This window comes from Engystomops pustulosus, chromosome 3 (genome assembly GCF_040894005.1).
Source record: "Engystomops pustulosus chromosome 3, aEngPut4.maternal, whole genome shotgun sequence".
In the NCBI taxonomy this organism is placed as follows: domain Eukaryota; kingdom Metazoa; phylum Chordata; class Amphibia; order Anura; family Leptodactylidae; genus Engystomops; species Engystomops pustulosus.
The window spans coordinates 75,644,791-75,670,928 of NC_092413.1; the positions used below are offsets into that span (position 1 = coordinate 75,644,791).

The 26,138-nt window shown below is 42.1% G+C and overlaps 1 protein-coding gene across 3 annotated transcripts in view; it reads right to left on the reverse strand.

Moving 5' to 3' along the window:
- LYST (lysosomal trafficking regulator) overlaps nt 1-26,138 on the reverse strand; it is a 511,246-nt gene that overhangs the window by 446,473 nt on the left and 38,635 nt on the right. For all 3 annotated transcript variants that reach the window (XM_072141114.1, XM_072141113.1, XM_072141115.1), the window contains exons 3-4: nt 23,556-23,646; nt 14,083-16,024 (exon numbers count right to left, since the gene is read on the reverse strand). In XM_072141114.1, the coding sequence (XP_071997215.1) occupies nt 14,083-16,024; nt 23,556-23,646 (2,033 nt within the window). The remainder of the gene's footprint in view (nt 1-14,082; nt 16,025-23,555; nt 23,647-26,138) is intronic.

A 26,138-nucleotide genomic window follows, 5' to 3' on the forward strand; every position in this document is an offset into this window, starting at 1 on the left:
CGTTTACTGATATAAATCAGTCGTCAGTCACAACAGCCCATCAAACACAGCGTTCATACTGCGCGCTGTACCTGCAGAGGGATCCTGTGATGTCACTGATATGACATCACTGGGATTTCCCAAGAGGGTTTAAATGCTATGTGCATCCCCTCTGCAGGTCTGTATACAAGTCACTGATAACATTGATCCTATTGGATGTTGCCATAAGAACAATGTTACATGTGATCTGTATAAAAGAACAGTCCCTAAAAACACATTAAAAAAACATAAAAACACAAAAATTCAATAAAAGAAAAAAAGTAAAGAAAAATTAAAGCTGAGCTGAGAGCCGAATTGAAGCAGGTGATGCGCGCTGACAAGAGATGGGCGAATTTGTTAAAATTCGGTTTGTCCCGATACGCTGAATTTTTGGAAAAAATTTGGATTCGACCCGAAACAAAATAATGATGAATCACGTTAGAAAAAAGGTATTTCCTGACTACAGAGAGCTTGTATTGTGTTGTAGAACGTTGTGCAATGCTTAAATATGCATAGGGAACAAACTAAAACAATGCTGTGTTTTAGTATGACACACACACGACAGCCACCGCTCTTAGAATCGCTTCACTCTTTACTTCCATGTGCACTTACATAGGCCAACTTCACTAAATAAGCGAAACGGGAACGCAGCCTGACAAAGTAACATCGGTGCCAGCTCAAAAGGACTGAGCTGAGGACCAAGATCCCACTATAACGTCAAAGAATGTACTCTTTTTACACTGACATCATATGATTCCATATATTACAACAGAACTGTTCCGTTAAACGCAGATATATACAGAAACCCGCCAAAGGAGTGCAGAGGGTGTCGGCAGTAATTCTGCATTGACATCACTGATCATTTTGCCATTCATTTCATCCGTCAGTGTCAGCTTTCAATCTGTCAATAATCCATCATCAGTATTGCTAATGCCAAAAACAAACAGGAGTGGATCCAATACAGAGTAGTAAATGGCCAGTAAATGGGATATTTGCATGTCCTCTGTGTTCTAAAAACACAGTGGTTCGTGGTGCACAGTTTGCCCCTTAAGGAGCTACTCACGGTATAAGACCGGTCCACACAGTCTTTGAAAAAGTCCACAAAATAGAGAAAAATATTTTCACTATGACCGGAGCTCCAAGGATTCTTCTTCTCCCTCTTATTTTATCTTAAAACTTCGATGAACAGCACCAATCTTCAATTTCTCCTGCTGAAAGTATGTCACCATTCAGACTAGCACCATCGCACTCTCATTCTCCTCCTTTATTATATTGTAACTGGAAGAAAATATGCAGGCAGATGGTGTGGTACGTTCCAACAAGGTTAAAATTTACTCCAATTCATTATACTCACAAAAATCCAATAAAAATGCGCATATCACAAATTCACATAACGGGACGCTAGCTTTCTATCCGCCCGACCCAGGGTTTCGCCGGCAAGGCTTCTTCCGGGGCGTTCCTCTGTGTTCTGTATCCACTCCTGCTTTTGGCTATCAATACTGAGGCTTTTCATTCCTTCTGACAGATTAAATGAAGGGGGAAACTAAAACTTAGTGGCAACGTCATAGAGCGATGGAAGGTGAAAACAGCATTCTGAAAATCACAGGGTGTTCCAGGGAGACCGTGGTCAGTTGGCAGCAGCATAAGTAGGCCGCAGAGTGGCAAAATGACAAATTATGGAGGTGGTGGAAACATGGTAGGCCACAGAGCTCGGAGGTGGCGGCGGCAGCAGCAGGAGCAGCCCACAGGTGGCAGCAACAGGGATAGCCACAGAGCTCACAGGAGCCCACAGTAGAGGTGGTCACATTGTGGCACAATGATGAAGTTTGAAATGAATTCGAAGTTGAAATTTTCCATTTAAATTTGAATTGGAATAAAAAAAGAGCTGCAAAAGGTGGCACAAGCAGCAGAATGAGGTCAGAGGTGTGGAGGTGGCGACAACATGGTAGGCCACAGAGTGGCACAATGATATAGTGTGTAGGTGGCGGACAATTCCAGTACCTGGTAAAGATGGTAGGAGTCAGACGGAGCAACTGGCAGATGTGTGGCATTAGGCGGATGGCAGCATCAGAATAGTAGATGAGGCAGGTAGTTAGAACCCAGACTCATTTCTCAACGTTTAAGGGAGGCATCATGAATGATCTAATCTGATGGCATTGGTGAGATGAAATGCTATACGATCCAAGCCTGATTCATCTTGACAAAGGTCAGTCTATCCACATTATGGGTGGCAAGTGGGTTTTCCTTGGGTTAACAATGGCCCCCGCCGGACTGAACACCCGCTCTGACGCCACACTACTGGCTGGGCAGGACAGCTCCTCTACTGCAAACTCCGCAAGTTGTGGCCACGCATCAAGTTTAGCATCCCAGGTAGAGGATCCCATTGGACTACTGGGCAGCCAAAGTGCTGTCTAAGAAGGCCACCACCTGCTGGTGCAGGGTCTGCTCCATGTCCTTCTGCTGCAGCTGGTGGCTACCCGTCTCACTAGGTGGGTGAAGGAAGTTGCTCATTAAGGAATCCAGACTTAAGCTGCTGATGGAGCTGCTACTGCTCCTACCCCCCCCCCCCCCACAGCAGCTGTGGCAGTAGTACATGAGCGATGACTGCCAGGAATCCCCTGGTTAGACCTGACAGAGGATGGACAATCGCGCACATAGGCAGCGGCCAACTGTGTGCACAGTATATCTCTATAGAATGCCAGTTGTTCGTCCCTATCAGCAGCTGCAAAAAAGTCACCCATTTTTGACCGGTAGTGAGGGTCCAAGAGGGTGGAGAGCCAAAAGTCTTCCCTATGCCGGACGTTGACAATTCGGCTGTCACTATTTAGGCAAAGCAGCATGCTGCGGCCATCTGCGCAAGTGACTCTGAGGGACTCCCGGCCTCCATCTGCACTGTATACTACCACAGTGCTTCTGGGTAATCTGCCTCGTCTTCTACCTCCTCCGGATGCTCCTGTTCCTCCTCTCTTGACAACTGAGTGGAAAAACCACAGATTTCACCAGACTCTGCTTGTGCTCCCATGTCGTCGTCGTCGTCCTCCTCCTCCAGTTCAGTCCCCACTGGACTCATGTGGCCATGAGATGTAGTCTCCACTTCTCCAGTGCCCTGACCAGACAGATTTTGCAGCATGAGTTACAGGACATGAAGCAATAGAAGGACGTTATTCATCCCACAGTTCTGGCGACTGACAAATAACGTGGCCTCTTCAAAGGGCCTGAGCAAAAGGCAGGTTTCATGCATGAGCTGCCAGTGGCTGACATCAAAGTTACACAGAGGAGTATTAATGGCTTTTCTCTGTTCATACAGGCGGTCTAACATATGGAGGCTGGAGTTCCAACGGGGGAAAACATTGCATATCAGACTATGTTGGGGTAGGGCTGCCACTGCCTTTTTGGATAAAAAATTGCGGCTTGGAACTCTCCACCTCAGGCTGCATTCACACTACAGTATGGGGGACGTATATACGGCCGACGTATATACGGCCGATATACGTCCCCCATACACTTCTATGGGCTCGCGGCGCCCTACGGCAGCGGTACGGTACAGCACACGTGCGGCACCGTACCGCTCCGTAGCCCGGGAAAAGATAGGACATGTCCTATCTTTTCCCGTATTACGGCGCCGCGGCCATGCATCGCTATGGAGAGGGGCGGGGGTGAGCTGCGCTCACCTCCTCCTCCTCTCCCCGCGCTGCCGTGTGCCCGCCGTGCTACGGTGCGGCGGGCTCACGGCAGTGTGCATGCAGCCTCAGGTCGGCACAAGCCATTACTTCTTTGAAGGTTGCAGAGTCCACGACTTGAAAAAGGAGGGACTGCAGTACCAACAACTTGGACAAGAGCACGGTCAGCTTCTGCACCTTAGGATGGCTGGACTCATACAGTTGTCGGTTTGTAATCACCTCTTTCAACGACTGCTGGCGCCATACATAGCAAGGAGCAGGAGCATCTGGACCGGGAGATGATGTCAAAGACAAACAGCTCCCCTCGGCAGAGGTGCTGGAGTCTTGCCTGGCTGAAAAGGCATGTGTGCCACTAGGTTCTGCTGCTGAGGCAGGATGGACCTCCACATCTGTTCCACATTTCTCCCAGGCCATTGGATGGTGCCGCTGCATGTGTTGATGCAAGGCCGTGGTGCCAATGTTAGCTCCCTGGCCTCTCTTCACTTTCTGCCCGCAGATTCTACATATACACACGCTCAGCTCCTCTGGTGTCTTAACAAAAAAACTGCCACACCGCCGAGGTGGCGATTTTGCTGCCAACACTCTGCACTGAGCAACTATCAACGCCGCTGCCTTGCTGAGCCCCTGTACCACTGCTCACTTGGTCCTCCGAAGCGGGGGTTTGTACCCAGTGGCCGTTTGGCTCCCGTGCTCACACTGCTGCCACCCTGCTGACTCATAGCCCCAGTAGCGACTTGCTGCCTGCTCCGCTGCCTGACGCGCAATCGGACACTCCTTCGCCGGACGATGAGGAATCCCTTGCTACACCCGGCTCCCAAGTGCGATCGGCTACATCATCGTCAATGTGTTTCCCTGTCACTGCTACTCTCCTCAACGATGTCAGTATGCACAGCCTGCCTACTGCATGAAGCAAAGGATGTCTGCCTCATCACTTCACTGCCAAGCAGCTGCTGACTGTCCTCAAACACTTCGTCCTCACTGAATAGTGGCACTGAGCCCAGACCACCTAGCAGCTTTCTGGCTAAGGTAAATGAACAGGACAGAGGCTGGTTGAGGACAGGCGAGGGCCGCTGACCTGATCCTGGGCCATGCCAACTAATTGTTGTAGATGACAAAGCCACAGACTCTTGGCTGGGGTTGTCAGATGTTATATTTGAGGAACTGGGTGACCTAGTCAACCAATCAACAACCTTTGGGTTGTTAATTAACACACTGCCGCTAGATGACAACAGCAGTTCTGGTCTCACAGAGTCACCCCTGCTGCGACATTAATCTTGCTCTGAACTTTAGCAACAAAAAGTATTGGAGTTTGCTTTATATCGATCCCCCAAAATGAACACCCTGGGATTGGAGCAGAAATGACTATAGAAAGTATGTGGATTTCACACTGCTTTCTTCCTATTCACGTCAGAAACAAAAAAGAACTGCTATTTGAAGTATACAGATACCCCAAAATTTTTGGAGCAAAAATCATAACAGCACAGTACAGTAGAAGCAGCTGGACGCTACAGGCAGCACATGTAGTGTGAAATGCCGAGATTTGAAAATGGCTGCCTCTTTTTATAGACTGAGACATCACATAAGCCTGCCGGTTGCTAATAGGCTTACAGGTCTGCACATGTGCTTGAGGGTGTTCCTTTCTCCTTCCCAGGGTTCTCTGCCCCATGTAACACATTGTACTCTCGCCCATATTGGTAATAAAGGAGGGGAAAAAAAAACTTTGTTCCAACGAATCACCGTAAACTTCGGCTTTGTGACTAATCAAATTTTTCCTGAAATTCTAACCGAAGTTAGAATCTTTGGAATCGATTCACCCATCTCGAGCACTGACACTTCCTGCTCTGTCCCTCTTTGCTGCAGGAGCCAGTGGGACTCCCTGTACTGCAGACTGTGCAGTCATTTTTGGGAGCTCTTTAATAATGCCCAGTATATTACCAGCTGGTATAAATATATATGTGGTGTATGCATTACTTTTAGTATTGTACAGGTATGTGGGTATATATGTTTATGTACATCTGTAATTCATTGTTCATTATATATGCGGTCGTTTATCTGTATTTGTACAGTATACATATTGTGTGTAGAGTATACATAACGATGAGTTTATAGATAGATGTCATATGTTTATAAATAGATGTATAGATGTAATGCATGTATAGTGTATGTGTGCAAATGGCAAATATGGGGGACCCGATTCCAAGTTTGCATCGGGGCGCACTGGAGTCTTGTTACACCACTGCTTAAAGTGCAACTGTAAAGCTATAGTGACGTTACCTATATATTATGTGATTCCTCCTTTGAAAACAAACAAAACAATGCCTACTTGTGCTGCACGTCCTTTGCTTTCTAAAGTTATAGCATTTTCTGTTCTGAAAGTGTTTACAAAAATTGTCTGGAGACTGATATCTATCAGTCTATGCTGTCAGGCTGAGGCCAGCTAGCTTGCCCACAGTTCCCATGATGCCTTGTGTTCTCTCTCAAAGCAATCTAGCATTAAATCCATTTAGTACCCTACAATTAAATCCACTTAACACTGCACTTTCAGCATGTATATGGAGACCAGCCTGGCAGCTTCCATCACATGGAGAAGGGAACATGTAATAAGTGGAAGAAATCATGAGTACTATACACCATTTACAAGTCTATAGTCTGGTCTGTGTAAGCATTAAAGGACACCTGTCATCAGGTCTGTGTCACTTGTCCTGTCACCTCTATCTGTTGGAGCAGCTCACAAGGATCCCATCCCAGCCTATATCTAGTCAATTCATACATTATTCATTGTAAAATCATCTATTCTTTATCATGTAAATGAGGCTGGTCACATGGTCAGAGGCAGTGATGTCACCCCTGTTACTCCTCCCCCTGCTCATGTCTGTGTGTAATGTATATTACACACTAGTAAGGCATTACTAGTGTGTGCTGCATCCTCCTAATATACAGGTGAGAGACACAGACATCAGCTACACATGAATCTGACATGTTCTGCAGTAACATGGCTGCCAGGAGCTGCTGTATCTCTCCTATACACACACACACACAGGCTGCAGGGGGCGTGGCCACCAGCAAGCACATCATTATACAGCCTCACATCATTATACAGGCTGTCAGTCAAGCACTGGGGGTGTGGCTGTGCCTCCCACTCATGAATAGAGTGGACAGCTTGAATATGCTAATGCTTCATTGGACATTTCACAGGTCATTTGCATACAGCTTTAGGACCTCATTGCTTAGGATTACAGGCATGTAGAGGGACAATAAAGGGATAGAGGCAATGCTCTCTAATGGCAGTTTATGAAAATATATTTAGTTTAGGGGGGTTATTTTGCATGACCGGTTCTCTTTAAGGGTTAATAGCTTATCTGCACAGAGCTGATACTGCAGTGAACAAGGTGGAGGGAGCAGCATAAAACCCAGAGACAGATAAAGTTCTGTAGAATCACACACTTGGATGGAGGGATGGATAGGGAAGATCTTGTACCTCACAATTCTGTGCAGGAGACATCTGCATTCACTGTTCTGTACACTTCCAGCTCTGCTTCATACATGGTCACATGGCCGCCTCCGCCTCTGTGAGCAGGGACCAGCAGCTCCTCCCCTCCCATGAAACCATTTGAGATACTTCGTGTAAACAAGGCATGGTCTTATAGTGTTTATCAGCACATGGAGAGGAGGCAGCCATTGGAGCAATGAGGTAACCAGAGGGCTATAGCAAAGAAACTACTGCATATAGGTAAAGATAATAGGTAAAGTTATTTTACATCCCAAGAGACTTAACAATACCAAACTGTACACCATGTATGAATCTGACCACATGAAGTAACAGCAGCCTCCATGGACTTCTACTCCTCTCCATCCTCCAAGAAGGCTGCTGTAATTTCACGTAATCACATACATGGTGTACAGACCTGCGATTACGTCACGGTCACATGTCATGAATGTAACAAGGCACCGTGTAAAAAAAAAATTGACAATATTTCCTATCTGTACATAGAGCTTTACATGTCTGTAGTTGAATATTAGCAGGCAGGCCCAAGTACAAAAAGACAGAGCAGTGATTTAAAGAGAAACAGAGTGGTCAGTCAGAATAATGGGGCATGGTTCACTGCCAGCCCGGGTCAGACCCAGGAGACAAGAGTCAGAAAAGCTCATTTGCATATCATGTCTGTAATTAAAGGTACAGTGCTTCACTGGCAGCTAAGTTAAGGTGATATGGGGAGGACTTTTAACCCTTTATCAGCAGGCATTGTTAGTCAGGTGTTTCAAAATCTTGTGACAGGTCCTCTTTAAAGAACTGGCACAATTTTTCAAGTCTATCATGTGTCACTTTGAGATGATAATTTTAGGACACTTTAAATTTACCAAGGTGATTTTAAGATTTTTTTTGTGACATGCTGTACTTCTCCTTAGTGGTATATTTTGCTTGAAATATTTAGAATTTATTTATGGAAAAATGTAAAAATTGGTTAAAATGTTTTAAATTGGCAATTTTCTGATTTCTAAAAGTTACACTCATCATAAATTTAGCTTAACCTCACAAATTGGTAGCTAACAAAAATATATATGTCTGCTTTATGTTGACTAGGTTTTTTTTTTTTTACGTTATTATATTAGGATGTAAAGTAATTAGCGGCAGAAGATTGCAAAATAAAGATTTTTTTGTACAGGTGGCTTCAATATTTGCTAATGTATGGAAACAACACCTATACAAACTTTGTATCCCCATGATTGTGAGCTGCCTGAACTGTACATACAGGACTAATCAAACTGAACTGGATGACTCATACACAGCAGCTGGGGAATGGTGCAATGATACATTAGTTCTGCCTGTCAGGGACAACACAGTGATTAGGTATTCTCCGCTTATGCTGGGCAGAAAAGGGCTGAAGCAGTGCATAATTAGGGTAAGAGGAGAGTGTCAGAGCCTCATTATCAAAATGTTATAATTGTTTTTTTCAGCAAAACCACTCAGGGATTAAACAAGGTACATTTCTGCATCTATGTAGCTATGGCATTCTCAAAATATGTTTGGCATAGAATGCATAAAAGCAAATGGTAGATTTACTTGTTACCAGAAAATGCAAAAACAAAACTGAGATTTTGCTGTGAAGTTTCTCACAAGTTTGGCATAACGCCACATGTCCAAATAAGTTGGTCTTCAACAGAGGAGAAAAAAAAACACAGAGATATGGTGCTGCCTAGTGCAAGGTTACCCTTAATAACGGGAGAGTAATTACAAAACCAAAGTGGTGATACTGACCATTTTTAGTTGTGCTGCTCATCAGGCACAACTCTGATCTGCACGTGGAAACCATTGGTTCAGTCATAGCAATGCTGCCTTGTCTTATCCCTGGGGTGTTTAGGTTTCACCATGGGTAAAATCAAATTAAAAGGGGTATCGTGTGTGACTAATGGTAGTCAGACAAAACCTTGCAAAGATATACATTCCAAAAGGCGCAAGGCTAATTGGATGTTTGGTCAAAGTAAGTTTATTCAAAAGGTGACAACACGTTTCACTCCCTTACTGCAGGAGCTTCAGCAGGTCTAAGAGTAGCATAAAAAAAAAAGTAGTCTAATGTAGTAAAAATATAATCTATTTCGGGGTGATGAGATAAACTATAAAAGGAAGAAGGTCCTCAAAATCCCATTATGGCATAGGATGCCTGCCGTTCTGAAAGTTCTGTTGGCACCCAGTCAAATTAACTGGTTAGCGACCGCCCGCTGTGTATTCACGGCGGTGGCCGGGTCCCGCTGCATGGAGAGGGCTCACGGGCTGAGCCCTCTCTCTCCATAGCCAGTAAGTCTTTGCTGCATATTGCAGAAAAGACTTACCGGTGACATCCATGGGTGTTATAGCACCGATCGCTGCCAGCAAAGCTGGCGGCAGCCTCAAAGACAGCGGCACATGGGCGCCGCCATCTTGCTTAGGATCGTTGCTCCCCGTGTAGTCATCGGGGAGCGGCGATCCGTCTTTATGGTAGCCTCGGGTCTTCTGAAGACCCGAAGCTATTTCGTTTTAACCCCTTCATTACAATGTGCTGATAGCACATTGAATGAGGAGGAAAATCCCCATATACTGCCATACTGTAGTATGGCAGTATATGATAGGATCGATCAGACAACCTAGGGTTAAAGTAACCTGGGGAGTCTGAAAAATAGTAAAAATAAAAAAAGTTTAAAAAAAAAAAAGCTATAATAAAAAAAACCTTAAAATTCAAATCACCCCCTTTCCCTAGAACTGACAAATATAAATAAAACAGTTAAAATCATAAACACATTAGGTATTGACGCGTCCGAAAATGCCCGTTCAAAATATGATAACGGTTTTTGAATGCATTTAACCCCGTAATGGAAAATAGTGCCCAAAATCGAAAATTACACTTTTTTGCCATTTTGAAAAATATATTTTAAAAAATCTATAAAAAGTGATCAAAAGGTCGTACAGTCCTAAAATTGATATAATTGAAAATGATACCACCCACAGCTCAGTATACTGAAGTATGAAAAAGTTATTAGCGCCAGAAGATGGCAAAAATCTTCTGGCGCTACAGGTGGTTTTAATTTTTGTAAATGTATAAAAACATAAAACCTATACAAATTTGGTATCCCCGTAATCGTACCAACCCAAAGAATAAAGTAGACATGTCATTTTGGGCGCTCAGTGAAACTCGTAATATCCAAGCCCACAAGAAAATGGCGCAAATACTTTTTTTCACCATTTTCACTGCCTTTGGAATTTTTTCCCCGCATCCCAGTACACAGCATGAAATATTCAATACCATCCCTATGAAGTGCAATTTGTTACGCAGAAAACAAGCCGTCACACAGCTCTTTACGTGTAAAAATAAAAACCTTTTTTTTTTTTTTTATTTCTGAAGGTGGGGAGTGAAAAATGGAAATGCAAAAACAGGAAAGGGCCCGGTCCTTAACCCCTTACCGACATGTGACGTAATAGTACGTCACACGTCGGGTCCCGGTGCATGGAGAGGGCTCGCGGGCCGAGCCCTCTCCATAACCGGTAAGTCTTTGCTGCATATTGCCAGCTTACCAATAACGGCCGCGATCGGTGCCGTGACGTCATCGGGGAGCGGCGATCTGTCGCCATGGTAGCTTCGGTCTCACAAAGACCGAAGCTACTTCGGGTTAACCCATTCATTACAATGTGCTAGCAGCACATTGTAATATATGAGTAGTAAAATACACATATACTGCCACACTGTAGTATGGCAGTATATGATGGGATCGTACAGACACCCTAGGGTTAAAGTACCCTAGGGAGTCTGAAAAATAGTAAAAATAACAATTTTTTAAAAAAGTTAAAAATTATAATAAAAAAAACTAAAAATTCTAATCATCCCCCTTTCCCTAGAACTAAATTAAATATAAAAACAGTAAAAATCATAAACACATTAGGTATCACCGCGTCCGAAAATGCCCGATCAAAATATGATAACGGTTTTTCTCTACATTTAACCCCATAACTGAAAATCAAGTTTAAAGTCGAAAATGGCACTTTTTTGCCATTTAAAAAAAAATAAAAAATTCTATAAAAAGTGATCAAAAGGTCGTACAGTCCTAAAAATGATAACATTGTAAACTTCATCAAAATTCCAAAAAAATGGCACCACCCAATTTTATATAGTTATTATATAGGTTCAATTATCCACAATCAATATCCACTGTCTACATTATAATTTTTTCCAAAGTTCATCCACATGTCTTATTGAATGGAACTTAGCATGTCATATTAAATGGATAATAGTATATATATTATTTCTTCACAAAATCATACCACACAGGCTTTCCCTTATATACACTCTCATTCCCCAGCATCAGACATATAATCTTATATTCTAACTTATGATCCCATTTAAAGTGTACAGCTTCATTTCTCTATCAGATCAGCATTTCTGTCCATCCTATCTCCTTTTGCTTTTCAACCTTGTTAGGTCCTGCTTAATGGCCTTAGTTTAGAGTTCCAGGAGCGCCCTACATCATTAACCCATCAACGCCAAACCCTAGGAGAGTAATTTCATGCCGTTCCCGCTGTGCACATACAGAGACACTTTTGGGACTACTAAAGTAACTACAAACTCAAATTGAAGCATCCAATTTATTCTAATGTATCAGCTATACAGCATACCTGAACAGATCATCTGTAAATAAACCCATTATGAATTATCCTTTATTTAACAATATGTACAGTATAAAGAAAAAGGTTATTTGTTATGTTTAATTGTATATTGTCTTATCCATACTAAAACTATCTAATTCCAACGGGCATCTTAATACTCCAACTTTATTGAGATCCACTGTGATATACTTATTGACATTGCTATGTTTTTTTATTTACTGTTATTTATTTCTATGTATGCATTCATCATAGAGACAGAAACCCACCTTTTCATATAATTGATGGTTTTAATATAATTATAATATAAATTATAACAACATTATAATTATATTAATATCTTGATAACAGAATATGGTGATGTAAAACTATTTTTTTTTTCCAAATGCATTTTTATTCAGCAAAATTATTCATTTAGATTTTGGTTGATTAAACTTTATTAGGGGAGTTATTTTTTTCGCGGAATGAGTATTTTTTTAAATCATTGTGGTGTAAATATGACATTTTGATCACTTTTTCTTTTTTGTTTGGCTGGATGCGCAAAATTGTCATTTTCTAAAGATTTTATTTTACTGAACAATCGGGGCTGCCATAGAGACCATCGGCACACCCGAAAATAGCATGAGGGGGGCGGGGGGGAGACAGTGGTGGGTGTGGCGATAGTGGCAGGGCAGACACAAACTGTATAGGAGGGTTAAATGACCAGGATCGCGGTTATTGCGATCCCAGCTGATACATTTGAGACTCTGTTGACATGTGCAGCCGGGCTCCCACACTGCGGTTGACAGTTGTCACGGTGACTGCAGTACAGGGTGTAAATGCACACTCAGGGAGGGGAAATAAACCCCCAATATATTTATGTCCAAGGATGTTAAAGGTTTAATATTCAAAAGCATGTATAATATTCTTCACACTTCACAAATACTATGCATTGTGTTGCCATTTCACATAAAATATTCAACTGGTCTGGAGCCTTTTGCTTTATTCAAATCATGTTGAAATCCAAAAAAGACCATTATGACATACCATATATGCTCGTGTATAAGACGAGTTTTTCGGCACAAAAAATGTGCTGAAAAAACTCACCTCGGTATCCGGATCGTTGGCGCGGTTCCTGGCTCCTCTTCTCTTCTAGCCGGCAGAGTCGAGTCCATGCGATCTGGCGGTGGGCGCACACTATGATGCAGTGGTGTCGCCACTGATGACGTCAAATGCAGCGACACAGCGGCATTATAATGTGCAACGCTGCCGGCTAAAGAAGAAAGAAGAGTAGAAGAGCTGTCGGGAACCGCGCCAAAGATCGGAAGTCTCGCCTGCGCTTTGCAGGGGGCTGGCTGTATACTACTTGGGGGCTGGCACCCAAGTGACTTTATAAGTAACATTTCCCAAATGTCTGCTTTATATCGGAATAGGGTTTATGCATCCTCTCTTTTTTTAGGTTGTTAGGCGGTTCATAATTAATGGTGCAATTTGTCTCATTTTTATGAAAACACCAAAACCCTTATTTAGAGGCACCTGCTAAGCTTTAAGTGACTTTGAGAGGCCTAAATAACAGTAAAACCCCATAAATTATGCCATTTTAGAAACTACACCCCTCAATGTGTAAAAAATAAACTTAAGTGTGTTAACCCTTTAGATGCTTAACAGGTGTTAAAACAAAAAGGAGGTGTAATTGTCAAGCTGTAATTTTTTTTTTAGACCGTATTAATTTTCGCCACAAAGTAAACTGTCACAAAGTATTAAATTCCACAAAGTTTGGTACCCAATTTCAATGACCACGGTGTATATAGGGTTAAACTGCCGGGATCAAGACTATCGCAATAAATTCACATTTTTTATTTTAAAAAGTGTCTATAATCCAATTTAGCTTTCTTTTGAGTTTATCTGATGTCTACTAGGAATTTAGACGCAGAATTTCTCTTTCCTTTTCTGCTACGTATCCCAATACAACCTGTCATTTTCCATATTTAATATTGTGTAATTTTGATATTCAAAAGAAGGTCTAATGTGGCCCTTCCACATGTAAAGATTGCCCCAGGGTCCTTTGTACAGTAAACTAAGAAATATTTATTCAAATTGACCATCAAATTGCCCACAAATGATGAAATACTTGATAAACATGCTGGAAACATGCTGCAATTCATAGTGACATGATTAATAGCCATGGAGGCTTGATTTTGGGAGAACACAAACATTTACAGAAGGAAAATAAAGATTTGGGGAAACTGTATAGTAAAAACTAACCATATTACCAACCTGGATTTCAGCAACTCCGGCAAACATTTTAAATAAACTTTAAGTACTTGCAGTAAACATGTATTTTGGTCGTTGTCATGCTGCCTAGATATTGTGGCAATATCAGACTTTTGAAGGTAATGAACCAATTCCACACCTCTTTGTAGAATTCCATTAAAAATAAGAGTATATAATCTCTTCTGAACAATTGCATTTCCTTCTTGCATTAGGTAGCAAATATGGCTAGAAATTAGCAAACTTAGTTGCAAGTCACTGCTAAACACAAGTTCTTGGTAAGCTTCTAAAGAATCCCATTTCCACCTCAAATCCTCAGATCCTCCACATGGCAAGACCCCTTGTAATCTGTACGGCATACTGCAAAAACTTGATAGAGGAGTCATGTCTCCTTCTCCCGTTAAAGGATCACAGTCCATTGCGCATATGTTACAAGAGGCTCGTTTAATAAGCTTAGATGGATCACCTCCACCCAGCTGATTCAATAAAAAATTTGCAAGAATACTTAATATATGCTGTTGAACATTTTTTAAACCTGGCACTTGAAAAGCATAAAGAAGTGGTGTGATGACCGATAACGGATCCATGCAACAACAAATTCCTGCATTCTGAATCCCTAACAGTATCTGCAAGCATGTGGAAGTCATTGATACTCTCTGAAGTAAACACAAACAGTGATGTGAACAAATTGCTATGCAACAACTTCTCTCAGGATAGTGGATTTCTCCACATGAGCTTGTATCAAAGTTTTCAATTTTGAACAGAGAAATGGGAAGACCTGATTGATCTCTGTGATGGTGCATAAAGTGGGAGTACTCACATCTCCGATGCCTTTTTCTTGTACACATCGATTGATGGAGCTGTTCAGATTTAACTTTTTTTATTAGACTAACTATTTTTAACACACTGCTAATGAGAATCAACACAAAGTCCGAAGTTTGTGAATGTAGACTTTTGTATTGCAGACCTAAAGATTCCATCGAAAGCACTGCTTTTTCAAAAAGCTCAAAGCCACTATGCTGTATAAAGTCATGTAAAAGTTCAAAACATTGACTAAAATAGAGCGGGTTCAGTGTTGCACATTTAAGACAAGATAGCATTATTTGAAAAACACCTTCAAGGAGATTGGGGAAAAAAAAAGCCTGATGTCGATAAGTACACAAATTTATGTTCTCCAAAGAGTCTTGTAATAGCTGATGATGTGGATTTGGTTTTTTATCAAAGTAAGATTTTAATTTCAAAGAGGTTTGTAACAAGTCTGTAAGATTACGTCGAAGATTTTCAGGCATAACACGCCCCTCACTGATGTCCACAGCCAGGAGATTTAACACTGTATTTAATAGCATTCTCTGAACTAATGCTACAGGCTCCTGAGTCCAGGGTTTCACCATTGTTAGCTTTCCAGGATTGTAAAAATTACCAATTTCAGATATGAATTCTATTAATGCTGGAATGACACAGACAGAATGCACAGAACTATGATTAAGCACTGCATCAAACTTGCAAACTTTTTCCAGTAAAGACAACAGGATCTGACAAAGATTAAAAGGAGATGCTTCCTTATTTGAAGTGGTTTCTTCAAATTGACTCATTTCAGTTGACATCTTGGACACTGTAGTTTCTAAATCTGGATTAAAGTCCACATTGTGCTGTAAAATTGTGTCAGCAATTTTAGGATTTAGAATTGATTTTTTATGTCTCATTACTGAGGAGGATTGTTTTGCCATAGTAGTCTCAGAATCTGATGAAGAAAGAGGTCTTTGGTCATCATTCACTGAATATCGACATGCACTTTTCAGCTGACGTCTTGGTTTATGCTGCAGCAAAGAATTTAAGCCATCTAGTAAGTTTGAAGCAAGTGTGTCTTCAGGGTCTGATGTGTGATGAGATATCTCTAACAGCTCATTAGAAGCAAGCCTTTCCATTCCATTAGAAAACAAATTAAACACTGAAAGAAAAATTGAAAAGTAATGTTTATACAGTGTCTACAACAGTTGATACAGAACAATTTCAAGATTTTTTTGGTTAAATTAAAATGAAAAATATAGTAAAAGGAGAATTAGAGAAATAGTGAAAATTCATAATTATTTTCAGTACACACAAAATTGAACAAAATAACAAACATCTACATGTATCACAGCTGTAAAATATGCCAAAAATATTAAAATAATTTTGCCACAAAAATTTAACTTATTTAAAGCATTAACACCTTAAAGGTTACCTGTCACCAGGGGACCATTTTTAGGGCACAGTTCCCACAGACAAGTACCTGGTAAGTCCTCTCTCCTCATCCCTCCCTCTGAAGATGTCAGCTCACTGCAGCAAGCTTTTATTGCACTTGTCCAGTAACCCTTCTCTCTACTGGGCAGGGAGGAGGTACACAGCTCACAACAGAGTAACCGATCCGCGGAAAGCTACGCACACCGAGCAGTCTTCACTTCTGAGTGCACATGCCAGAGAGGGAGAGCTCATCGCGCATCTGCAAGAATAGCTTGCTGCGGCGAGGTGACATAACCTGTTAGGGAACCAATTAAAGATTCATTTAGTTTACTTCAGAAACCACAGCTTTTTTAAAAAAACGTGTGGAATATACAGTATTTGGTCTATGGGAACCTGTCCCCTACTAAAAATGGCCCTCTGTTAACCAATTCCCTTTAAGGACATCTTTAAAAATGACTGTAAAGAATATATGGAGTGGGCTCACAGGCTGAAATCGCTCCATAGCAGGTGCCAGCTGCATTATGCTTGGGGCACTTAAATTACAGCACCGTCATCTTAGGACCGGTCACCACATAACGTGACATTACCGTACAAATAAATTTTTTGAAATTCTAAATAACCCCCCCCCCCGTTATTCCTGTTGGTGAACCCCGTTGCGATGTCCACATCGCAGCAGAAAATGGCGGACGTGTAGCCTGCCATCTCCACACCTAACTGGGACATGAATGCACATTATAACGATACTAGTTACCAAATGTACCAGAACACCCTCCAAACGAAGCGGTGAGACTCACCTCTACACTCCGATGTCCAAAGGAGTGACAAAAAAGGGAAGGAAGCAACAATCGGAAGCCCATATCAGAGCTGCTGCGCGGCCCGCCACTTGGTTAAGCGCCATTAACATCACAAGCCGCACCCGGCGTAGAGGGTGAAAGAGCCCCCAAACTTGTGTCCCAGGTTATACTGACAGCATTTCGGTCCTCTGACAGACCATCAAAGGTGGATCCATCGCAACTATCCTGGGGCACGGTCACACCACTATACATATGCATATCACAGCAAAGACCCATCGCTAACACCCGCGGTAATGTATTTGTACGGTAATGTCACTGGAAGCATGGGCCCGCCAACTTACCTCCGATCATCGTGATCATCATTGTGAGACCCGAGGCTGAATGGCTTCTGCTCATTGTAATGAATGACCTGCAATAACTCCATACACTGCAATACAGTTGTATTGTAGTATATGGTAGGAACGATTGGACCATCTAGGGTTAATGTACCCTAGATGGTCTAAGAAATAGTGGGAAAAAAAAATGTAAAAAATTAATAAAATATTAAAAAAGTTTAAATCACCCCCCTTTCCCTAGAACCGATATAAAATGTAATAAACAGTAAAAATCAAAGACACATTAGGTATCGCCGTGTCCCAAAATGCCCGATCAAAATATAAAAACGGTTACGGCTGGCTGTGACCTCCGAAACGGCAAATGGCGCCCAAACGTCCGAAATGCGACTTTTACACCTTTTTACATGACATAAAAAATGTAATAAATGATCAAAATGTCACAAAGTCCTCAAAATGGTAGCAATGAAAACATCGGCTCATTTAGCAAAAAAAAAATTAAAAAAATAAATTAAAAATTACACCTCAAACAGCTCTGTACCCCAAAGTATTAAAATGCAATAAAACCTGTATAAATTTGGTATCACTGTGGTCGTATGGAACAAAAGAATAAAGTTCAGGTGTTATTTGGAGCAAAGAGTGAGAGCACCTGCGTTTTTTAAAAATTTTTCCACATTTGAAATTTTAAATAATAAATAACATCACGGGAAAGTAAAATTTACGCACAAAATAAGCCCTCGCACAGCTCTGTACACGGGAAAATGAAAAAGTTATGGATTTTTAAAGATGGAGAGCGAGAAATAAGCGAAACTACCCTGCGTCCTTAAGGGTTAACGAACCTCTTTACCCATTGAAGGTCTGCTAGGGGAAAGTCGAAGAGGGCACTTTGTGCAGAAATTTGGACCTTGGGGGTAGTAGGTTTGAGACCTAGAGAAAACTCTAGAAGACTGCAAGAAGTCTAGAATCTGTGCTAAATTTGGAGCGCCCTGAGAGGGAGAGTGGTCTCCGCACCAAGTGGAGAATTTTTTTAAGATCTTTAGATAGATGGTATTAGTTACGGGCTGTCTGCTTGCTTTGATGCTACTGATTGCTTCGCTGTAGAGCCCTTTGGCTTCTAAGAATGTCTGCTCAGGATCCACGCTGTAAGCTTTAGCTGATGTATGCCCAGATGACATAGTGGCCCCTGCAGAAGAAGATCCTGACGAGAGGGCAGATGAAAAGGGACAGTCTCTGAGAAACAAGCAGGCTGTCCTGATCCTTATTGCTCCATTCTTTCATCATCCAACTTCTGTAGAAACTTGAAGATCAGAGATATAAGGGGGGGGGGAGGCGTAGACTAGACCTGTTCCCCTAGATTGGTTGGAGGAGTCTAGGCCTACTCCTTTCCCATCACTATATACAAGTGTGGGAGAGAACGAGAAACCCATCAGTGGCAAGAGGTTAAAATGTGATAATAAGTTTACAAATTCTCTGGTATAAGGGTTTGTGGTACCTGAGGCCATGTTCACACGTGGCATTTTGCTTGCATTTGGAAAAGCAATCCAAAGTCTCCACTCTTGAGAACATATTATGTTAACATTGCGTTTCCAAAACGGTAACTAAAAGCAAAGGAAATGCAATCCTACCTCTACGTGCGATCGCAGGTGGAGTCTTTCAAAATGCCGTATGTAAATGCGGCCTCTGGGGCCCTACAAAACACATCATGGAACCCAAAAACTATTTTGCCCTACAAAAGCTCAATGGTCCTCCTTCCCTCTCGTGCTTTACCTTGTGCCCTATTATTCACCTTGTGCCCTTCACAATTTATTCCTAGATGCATTTTCTACTTTTATTCAGTTAATGTGGGTAAATTTTGCAGCTAAATGAATGCAATAATGATAAATAGTGAATTCCAAATTAACCCTTCATTTTGTTTTAATTTCTGTAAAATACATAAAAGCTTCCTAGCTGCTGTTTTGAATAGTTTGATGGTTGAAGTTAATAGAACGGGGTGATGTGGTGGGTCTATTAACAGAACTTCCAAAACCCCAATAGAAATGAAATGGTCCCCAAAATAATTGATTCTAAAATGTTTGAGCTTTTTAGTGCCGTAATAAAACAAAAGGACATTTATAAAATGATGCCAATGTTGTTTGAAAAACAGAACATTTTGAAGTTTGAACATTTTCAAAATGTTTACCAAATTAGCCTTTTTTTTTAATACAAATTCAAAACATATCAACCAATATTTCCCACCAACTAAGTACAAAATGTCACGGAAAAAACAATCTCAAAAACAATTGGGCAAGTTAAAGCCTTCATAGTTATAAACCAGATAAAGTGACACATGCTGGTTTTGAAAAAATAGGCCTTGGTCATCAAGGTGCAAATGAGCTTGGTTAAAGTTTTAAAAAGTTTTTGCCAAATTTGAAAATTTTTTTAACTTCAGGTTTAGTTGAAAAAATTAAGTGAAGTATAATGTGTCAAGAGAAAAAAAAAAATCTCAAAATCATTTGGATATGTTAAAGTTTTCTGATGTTATAACCGCTCATAGGGACATGTCAGGTTATAAAATGTCCGGGCATTAAGCTGAAAACAAGCATTTGTTACCAAAATATTGTAGTCCCAAAAATAATAGAAATAAAAAACGCCACTTTGCACCATTAAAAAAACAAAAAGGAGACCCTTTACATCTCCGTCCACAAAAATATGGCTCATGAGCACCCGCCACATCCAACCTGTAGTGCCTATAGAAAGTGTTTGGGGAAGACCATGTTGCAGCCTGACAGATCTGAGTGACAGAGACCTCGCTATACTCTGCCTTGGATGAGAAGACTGCCCTAGTGGAATGGGACCACTGCTCTGGGTAGAAAACTGGGCCCGGATACAGAAGGTTCGGGACACTCCAGAAGGATCCAAGGATCCAAAATTGACAACTCCTTTAGGACTGAGAAACAGGTCCTCCTGGTGCAAAAGGGGGCTAAAACTATGCCACTATGACAGTGGCCAAATCCTGCCTGTAGTATTTTATTTAGTAGCATAAGACAGGGAAAAGCATATGCCAACCCGTGATCCCACCTCACTGCCCGGGCGTCTAGACCCCACAGCTGGTCCCTCAGATTAAAGGAGCAGAATTTCTAGACCCGACGGTTCCGGAGGTCAGCGACTAAGTCTGTGGTAGCCCTCATGACCTTACTACCATCTGAAATGCCTCTCGAGGCACCATTCGCCTCGTCTAAGCTGATGGCGACTCAGGAAATCGACAATTTTCCTTCCCTTTTATATGGACACCTGAAAGAGATTAAGCTTTTCTCCGCTAGAAAGAAAATATCGGAGGTTAGGTGCATTAAAGGCCGACTCCAAGTAACTCCCTGCAGTTTACAAACCTGTCGCGTTGTCCGACAGGACTTTTAGATCTGAACTCTGAATAAGAGGCATGGGGGTCCTTACTGCCCTTAGAATCGCTCTCAGCTCCCTGTAAATTTTAGAGCTGTCTTAACTCTGGTCCCCAGGAGCCCCGAAACAGCTGTTCCCTGAGCTGTGCTCCTCAACACTTGGAGCAGACCGTTCTGAGAGGGTTCGTAGAGCTCTTAGGCCCAAGCCAGCACCATCGGATCCCCCTAGGGACGTAGTATGCAGGCTTTTGAGCTATGTCGACACTTCTGCAATTCTCGGCAAAGCAAGGGAACACAACGAGCTGGAGTATGAAGGAGCCAAGAAAACCATCTTTCAGGTTCCACTTCAACCTTGGCTAAACAAAGCAGGGGAGCTGTACACTCGAGCTTGATCTATCCTTGGATGATTCATAGGTTAAATGTTCTCATCATTGATTAGGTTTATGCTTTTATTCATACTTTTATTTTCATGGTCGCATACCCCTCGCCTACCTACCTATACCCCCCTTTTTCCTGGTCTTTCCTTAACGGAGCAGCTTCTACAGGGTGCCCAACCCAGATTCAAGACCTTTATGTGATGGCGACTATCAATTACTTCATGGAACATGAAAGGTCTCAATTCCCCTGGTAAGAGGTCCCAGCTCTTTCTCCTACTGCGACATTTTAAAACTGAAGTGGTATTACTTCAAGAAAATCATTTTAGAAGCTCTTCAGCTGCTTCAAAGGGAATATTGATTGGAATCCACAAGGACATACCTTTTACGTTAAAAGATGTATGTAGAGATGCGGAGGGGAGTTTAATCTTAGTTAAAGGTATGATAGTGGGGATGTTGCATACGGCCGTTTCCCTCTATGCCCCTAATAAAGGTCAATGCATTTGGCTGTGCAGTGCTTTAGAAAAGATAAAGATGTTTTTGGTGACTGGGGGTGTCACATTGAACCCACTTGGTGGACTCTCTCCTCAGCACTCTAAAAGGGCATGTAGAGTGGCCCATGGAAGTTAAAGGGGGACTTGGGGACCTCTCACTAAGAAGGGCATTACATACTAGCGACAGATCATATACATTTCACTCCATTCCCCACAATACATGGCAGAGGTTGGATTATAGGTGCAATCAGAGCAAATACAACAGGCCTTGTTGGTAGAGATAGGACCAAGTACTATATCAGGTCACGCTCCACTATTGTTGTCTTTGCTTAGGCCGCACTTACACAAAGGAGTGGAAGTGCCGCCTGAATGATATGCTTCTGGGTGACGAGGCCTTGCTGGCTGAGCAGCAGGCCCAAATGTCCAAATCTTTCGCCGACAATGTGGGTACAGGGTTAGATTCCTTGACACTATGGGGAGGGCCAGAAAGTTGTTGCGAGGGGACACCTCATGGAGATGGGTGCGCGAATGAACAAACAGCTGCCGCATTTAAAGGAGTCAGATTAGGCCCACTGAAAAGGCTGTCACAGTGGCTGAGCTAGAAAAAAAAAATGTCGGATCCATCCCCTGCAGAAAGAGCCCAGGACCAGATGGATTTTCCATTTTATATTGCAAAAAGTTGAACACCCTACTTATGCCCCATTTCACTAACATAAGCAATGTCTTAATACCAGGTCAGCGTACAATCCCATCTATGCTTTCAGCCCACATCACCATATTGCACAAAGCAGGCAAAGACTCTGAACAACCTTGGAGTTATCATCCCATCTCCCTTCTGAATATAGATTTGAAAATTTGGGCTAAGCTGTTGGCACATAGACTGACATCCCTATTACCCAGACTTACTTCAGTAAACCAGGCAGGGTTTGTTAAGGGAACGGAGGGCAAAAATAATGACACTAGAATACTCCATGCCATGTGCTGGGAAGCTGGTGAAAAAAATTCCAAATGCAGTAAAATTGATGAAAAACCACATTTGGGCTATTTTATTTTGGGACCAGTTATTATGGCTTTCACTTTACACTTTTAAAGGCAGTACTAGCAGAGAGATACCAGATTTATATAGGTGGCTAGATTTTAAAAAATGTTAATATTTTTTAAGAAATTCTTCATTTTGCTATCCTTTAAGGCCAATAACTTTTTAAAGGTCGTTAAATGGAGCTATGTAAGGTGTAATTTTTGCAGGATGTCATAACATTTTCATTGGAGTGGAAAAGGCGATGAATCCAGCAGCCAGGCAAAAGTAAAAATGCAGAAGTCTGTAGTAAAAAGTGAAGTTTATTTCATCCAAAAAGTTTAAAAAAGGTACCAGATTGGAAAAAACTGACGTGTTTCGAACAAATTCTAGTTCTTAGTCATAGCCATATGTTTTAAAATATTTTATGACCCAAACACACAAATTTCTGAAAGAGGCTACTGGGACATGGTGTACTCAGAGCTGAAGCTACACAGGCCAGCTACTCCACACCCCAGTAGCCTCTTTCGATCCCCCTACTATGACATCTTCAGCGCAGAGCTCCTTGCAGCTGTGCACACTCTGCATAGACTATCTATGCAGAGCTGGTGGCTAAACGTACTCCGCACCGAAGCCAGAGTTCTGCGCATGAAGAAATTCTTGCATCAATTTGTTTGTGACTTGCCAAAGTGGCAAAGAGGAGCACTGTCTACAATAAATAATATCGTCTACCACCCTGGTGGACCAGGAAAAATTAAAAAAAAAAAAGTTATTAGGGAATGTATTCTAAGTTTATTTTTCAAAATGAAAGGAGTATGGTGGAAACACCTTTATGGTGTTAAAGAGGTTTCCCCAATAATTACTAAATAATGTTACCTCTTGCTTTCTCATCTTCCACTGGAATCTTCCAAACCAAAGGTAGTAGAGACAAAATTAAATTAATAAGTTCTTCTTTACATGTTAGGCTCTGTAATAAAACAAAAGAAATAATAAAAACACAACATTTTGTATAAGAACTTGTAAGTAAATGTTAACAATACACACTAAAAAGGAGTAGGCACTTGTGTAAAACTTTATCAGGACAGCTAGAAGCTCCTTACAACCAGACCCCATATCATACTTTTAGAGTTACTGAGAAACATTACCAGTACAGGCGGTCCCCTACTTAAAGGGCACCTACCACCACAAATCTACCTATAAAGGTAGATCGGGTGGTAGGTGAATCAATGGGACGTGAGGAGAGCCCTTTTAAGGGCTAATCCTCACGTCCCCGCACTGTTTTATAAACTTTTATTACCCTAATATGTTAATTTACTTATGCGGCTACTGGGGCGTGGAGTAGCCGCATCGGAGGTTACACGAGGCGGCTACTCCACGCCCCGGTAGCCACATTACCCCTCCTACTCACCATGTTCGGCGCGCAGCTGCTCGTAGCTGCGCGCCCTCGTCCGCCGATCCTGCCGTCTGCGCATGCGCAGAACAGCAGGCCCGCGCCTGCGCAGCCCCGGCTTCAAAGCAGTGACCGTGCAGGCGCGGGCCTGCTGTTCTGCGCATGCGCAGACGGCAGGATCGGCGGACAAGGGCGCGCAGCTACGAGCAGCTGCGCGCCGAACATGGTGAGTAGGAGGGGTAATGTGGCTACCGGGGCGTGGAGTAGCCGCCTCGTGTAACCTCCGATGCGGCTACTCCACGCCCCAGTAGCCGCATAAGTAAATTAACATATTAGGGTAATAAAAGTTTATAAAACAGTGCGGGGACGTGAGGATTAGCCCTTAAAAGGGCTCTCCTCACGTCCCATTGATTCACCTACCACCCGATCTACCTTTATAGGTAGATTTGTGGTGGTAGGTTTCCTTTAAGAACACTCGACTTACATACGACCCATAGTTACAAACGGACCTCTGAATATTGGTAATTTATTTTACTTTAGTCCTAGGCTACAATAAATAGCTGAACCAGTTATCACAGGTGTCTGTATTGAAGCTTTAGTGTTAATATTGATTCTTATGACAACCCAACATTTTTAAAATCCAATTGTCACAGAGACCAAAAAAGTTCTGGCTGAGATTACAATGATAAAATATACAGTTCCGACTTGCATACAAACTCAACTTAAGAACAAACCTACAGACCCTATCTTGTATGTAACCCGGGGACTGCCTTGTATAACTTTTCAGGTTTTCCGAGTAGCCCAGATGGGTTACACCCCAGAGTTCTTAAAGAACTCAGTTCTGTTATTGCTGTACCGCTGCCTAAAATCTTCAGGGATTCCGTAATGTCTGGTGTTGTGCCAAGTGACTGGCGCAAGGCAAATGTGGCGCCAATACATAAAAAGGGCTCTGGAACTTCGCCAGGCAATTACAGGCCTGTAAGCTTAACTTCCATTGTGGGGAAAATACTGGAAGGGTTAGTAAAAAGACTATATACTGGAGTATGTGACATCAAATAGTATAATAAGTGACAGCCAGCATGGGCTTACTAAGAATAGAAGTTGTCAAACTAACCTGACCTGCTTCTATGAAGAGGTAAGCAGGTGCCTGGATGGAGGAGCAGCTGTGGATATTGTGTTCTTGGACTTTGCAAAGGCATTTGACACTGTCCCTCATAGATGTCTGATGGGCAAAATTGGGGCTACTGGTTTGGCAGAAATCATTTGCAATTGGACTGAAAACTGGCTGAAGGATCGTATCCAGAGAGTTCTGGTCAATGATTCCTACTCGGAATGGTCACCAGTTATGAGTGATGTACCCGAGGGTTCTATGCTTGGCCCACTACTATTTAATATATTTATTAATGATATAGACTTAGGATTTAATAGCACTGTATATTTTTGCAGGCAACACCAAACTGTGTAGTGTAGTACAGTCTATGGAGGATGTTCATAGGCTGCAGGGTGAATTGGACAAACTGAATGTTTGGTCATCCACTTGGCAAACGAGGTTTAATGTGGATAAATGTAAGGTTATGCACCTGGGGACCAATAATGCAAAGGCAAAATATGTCCTTGAGTAAATCGGGGAGAGTCCCTTGTTGAGAAGGACCTGGGAGTACTAGTAGATCATAAAATAATAACAGCATGCAAGGTCAATCAGCTGCCTCTAAAGCTAGTAGGATCTCGTCATGTATCAAAAGTGGTATGGACTCTCGTGATTGGGATGTAATATTACCACTATACAAGGCATTGGTTCAGCCTCACCTGGAATTTGCTGTGCAGTTCTGGGCACCTGTCCATAAAAAGGATGCCCTGGAGCTGGATAGGTTTTAACGTAGAGCCACAAAAATGATAAGGGGTATGGAGGGTCTTCGTTATGAGGAAAGATTAAAACAACTAGATTTATTTAGTCTGGAAAAGAGACCACTACAAGGGGACATGATTAATTTATTTAAATATATGAATGGTCCATACAAAAAAATATGGTGGTAAATTGTTTCAGATTAAATCAAAAGACAAGGGGGCAC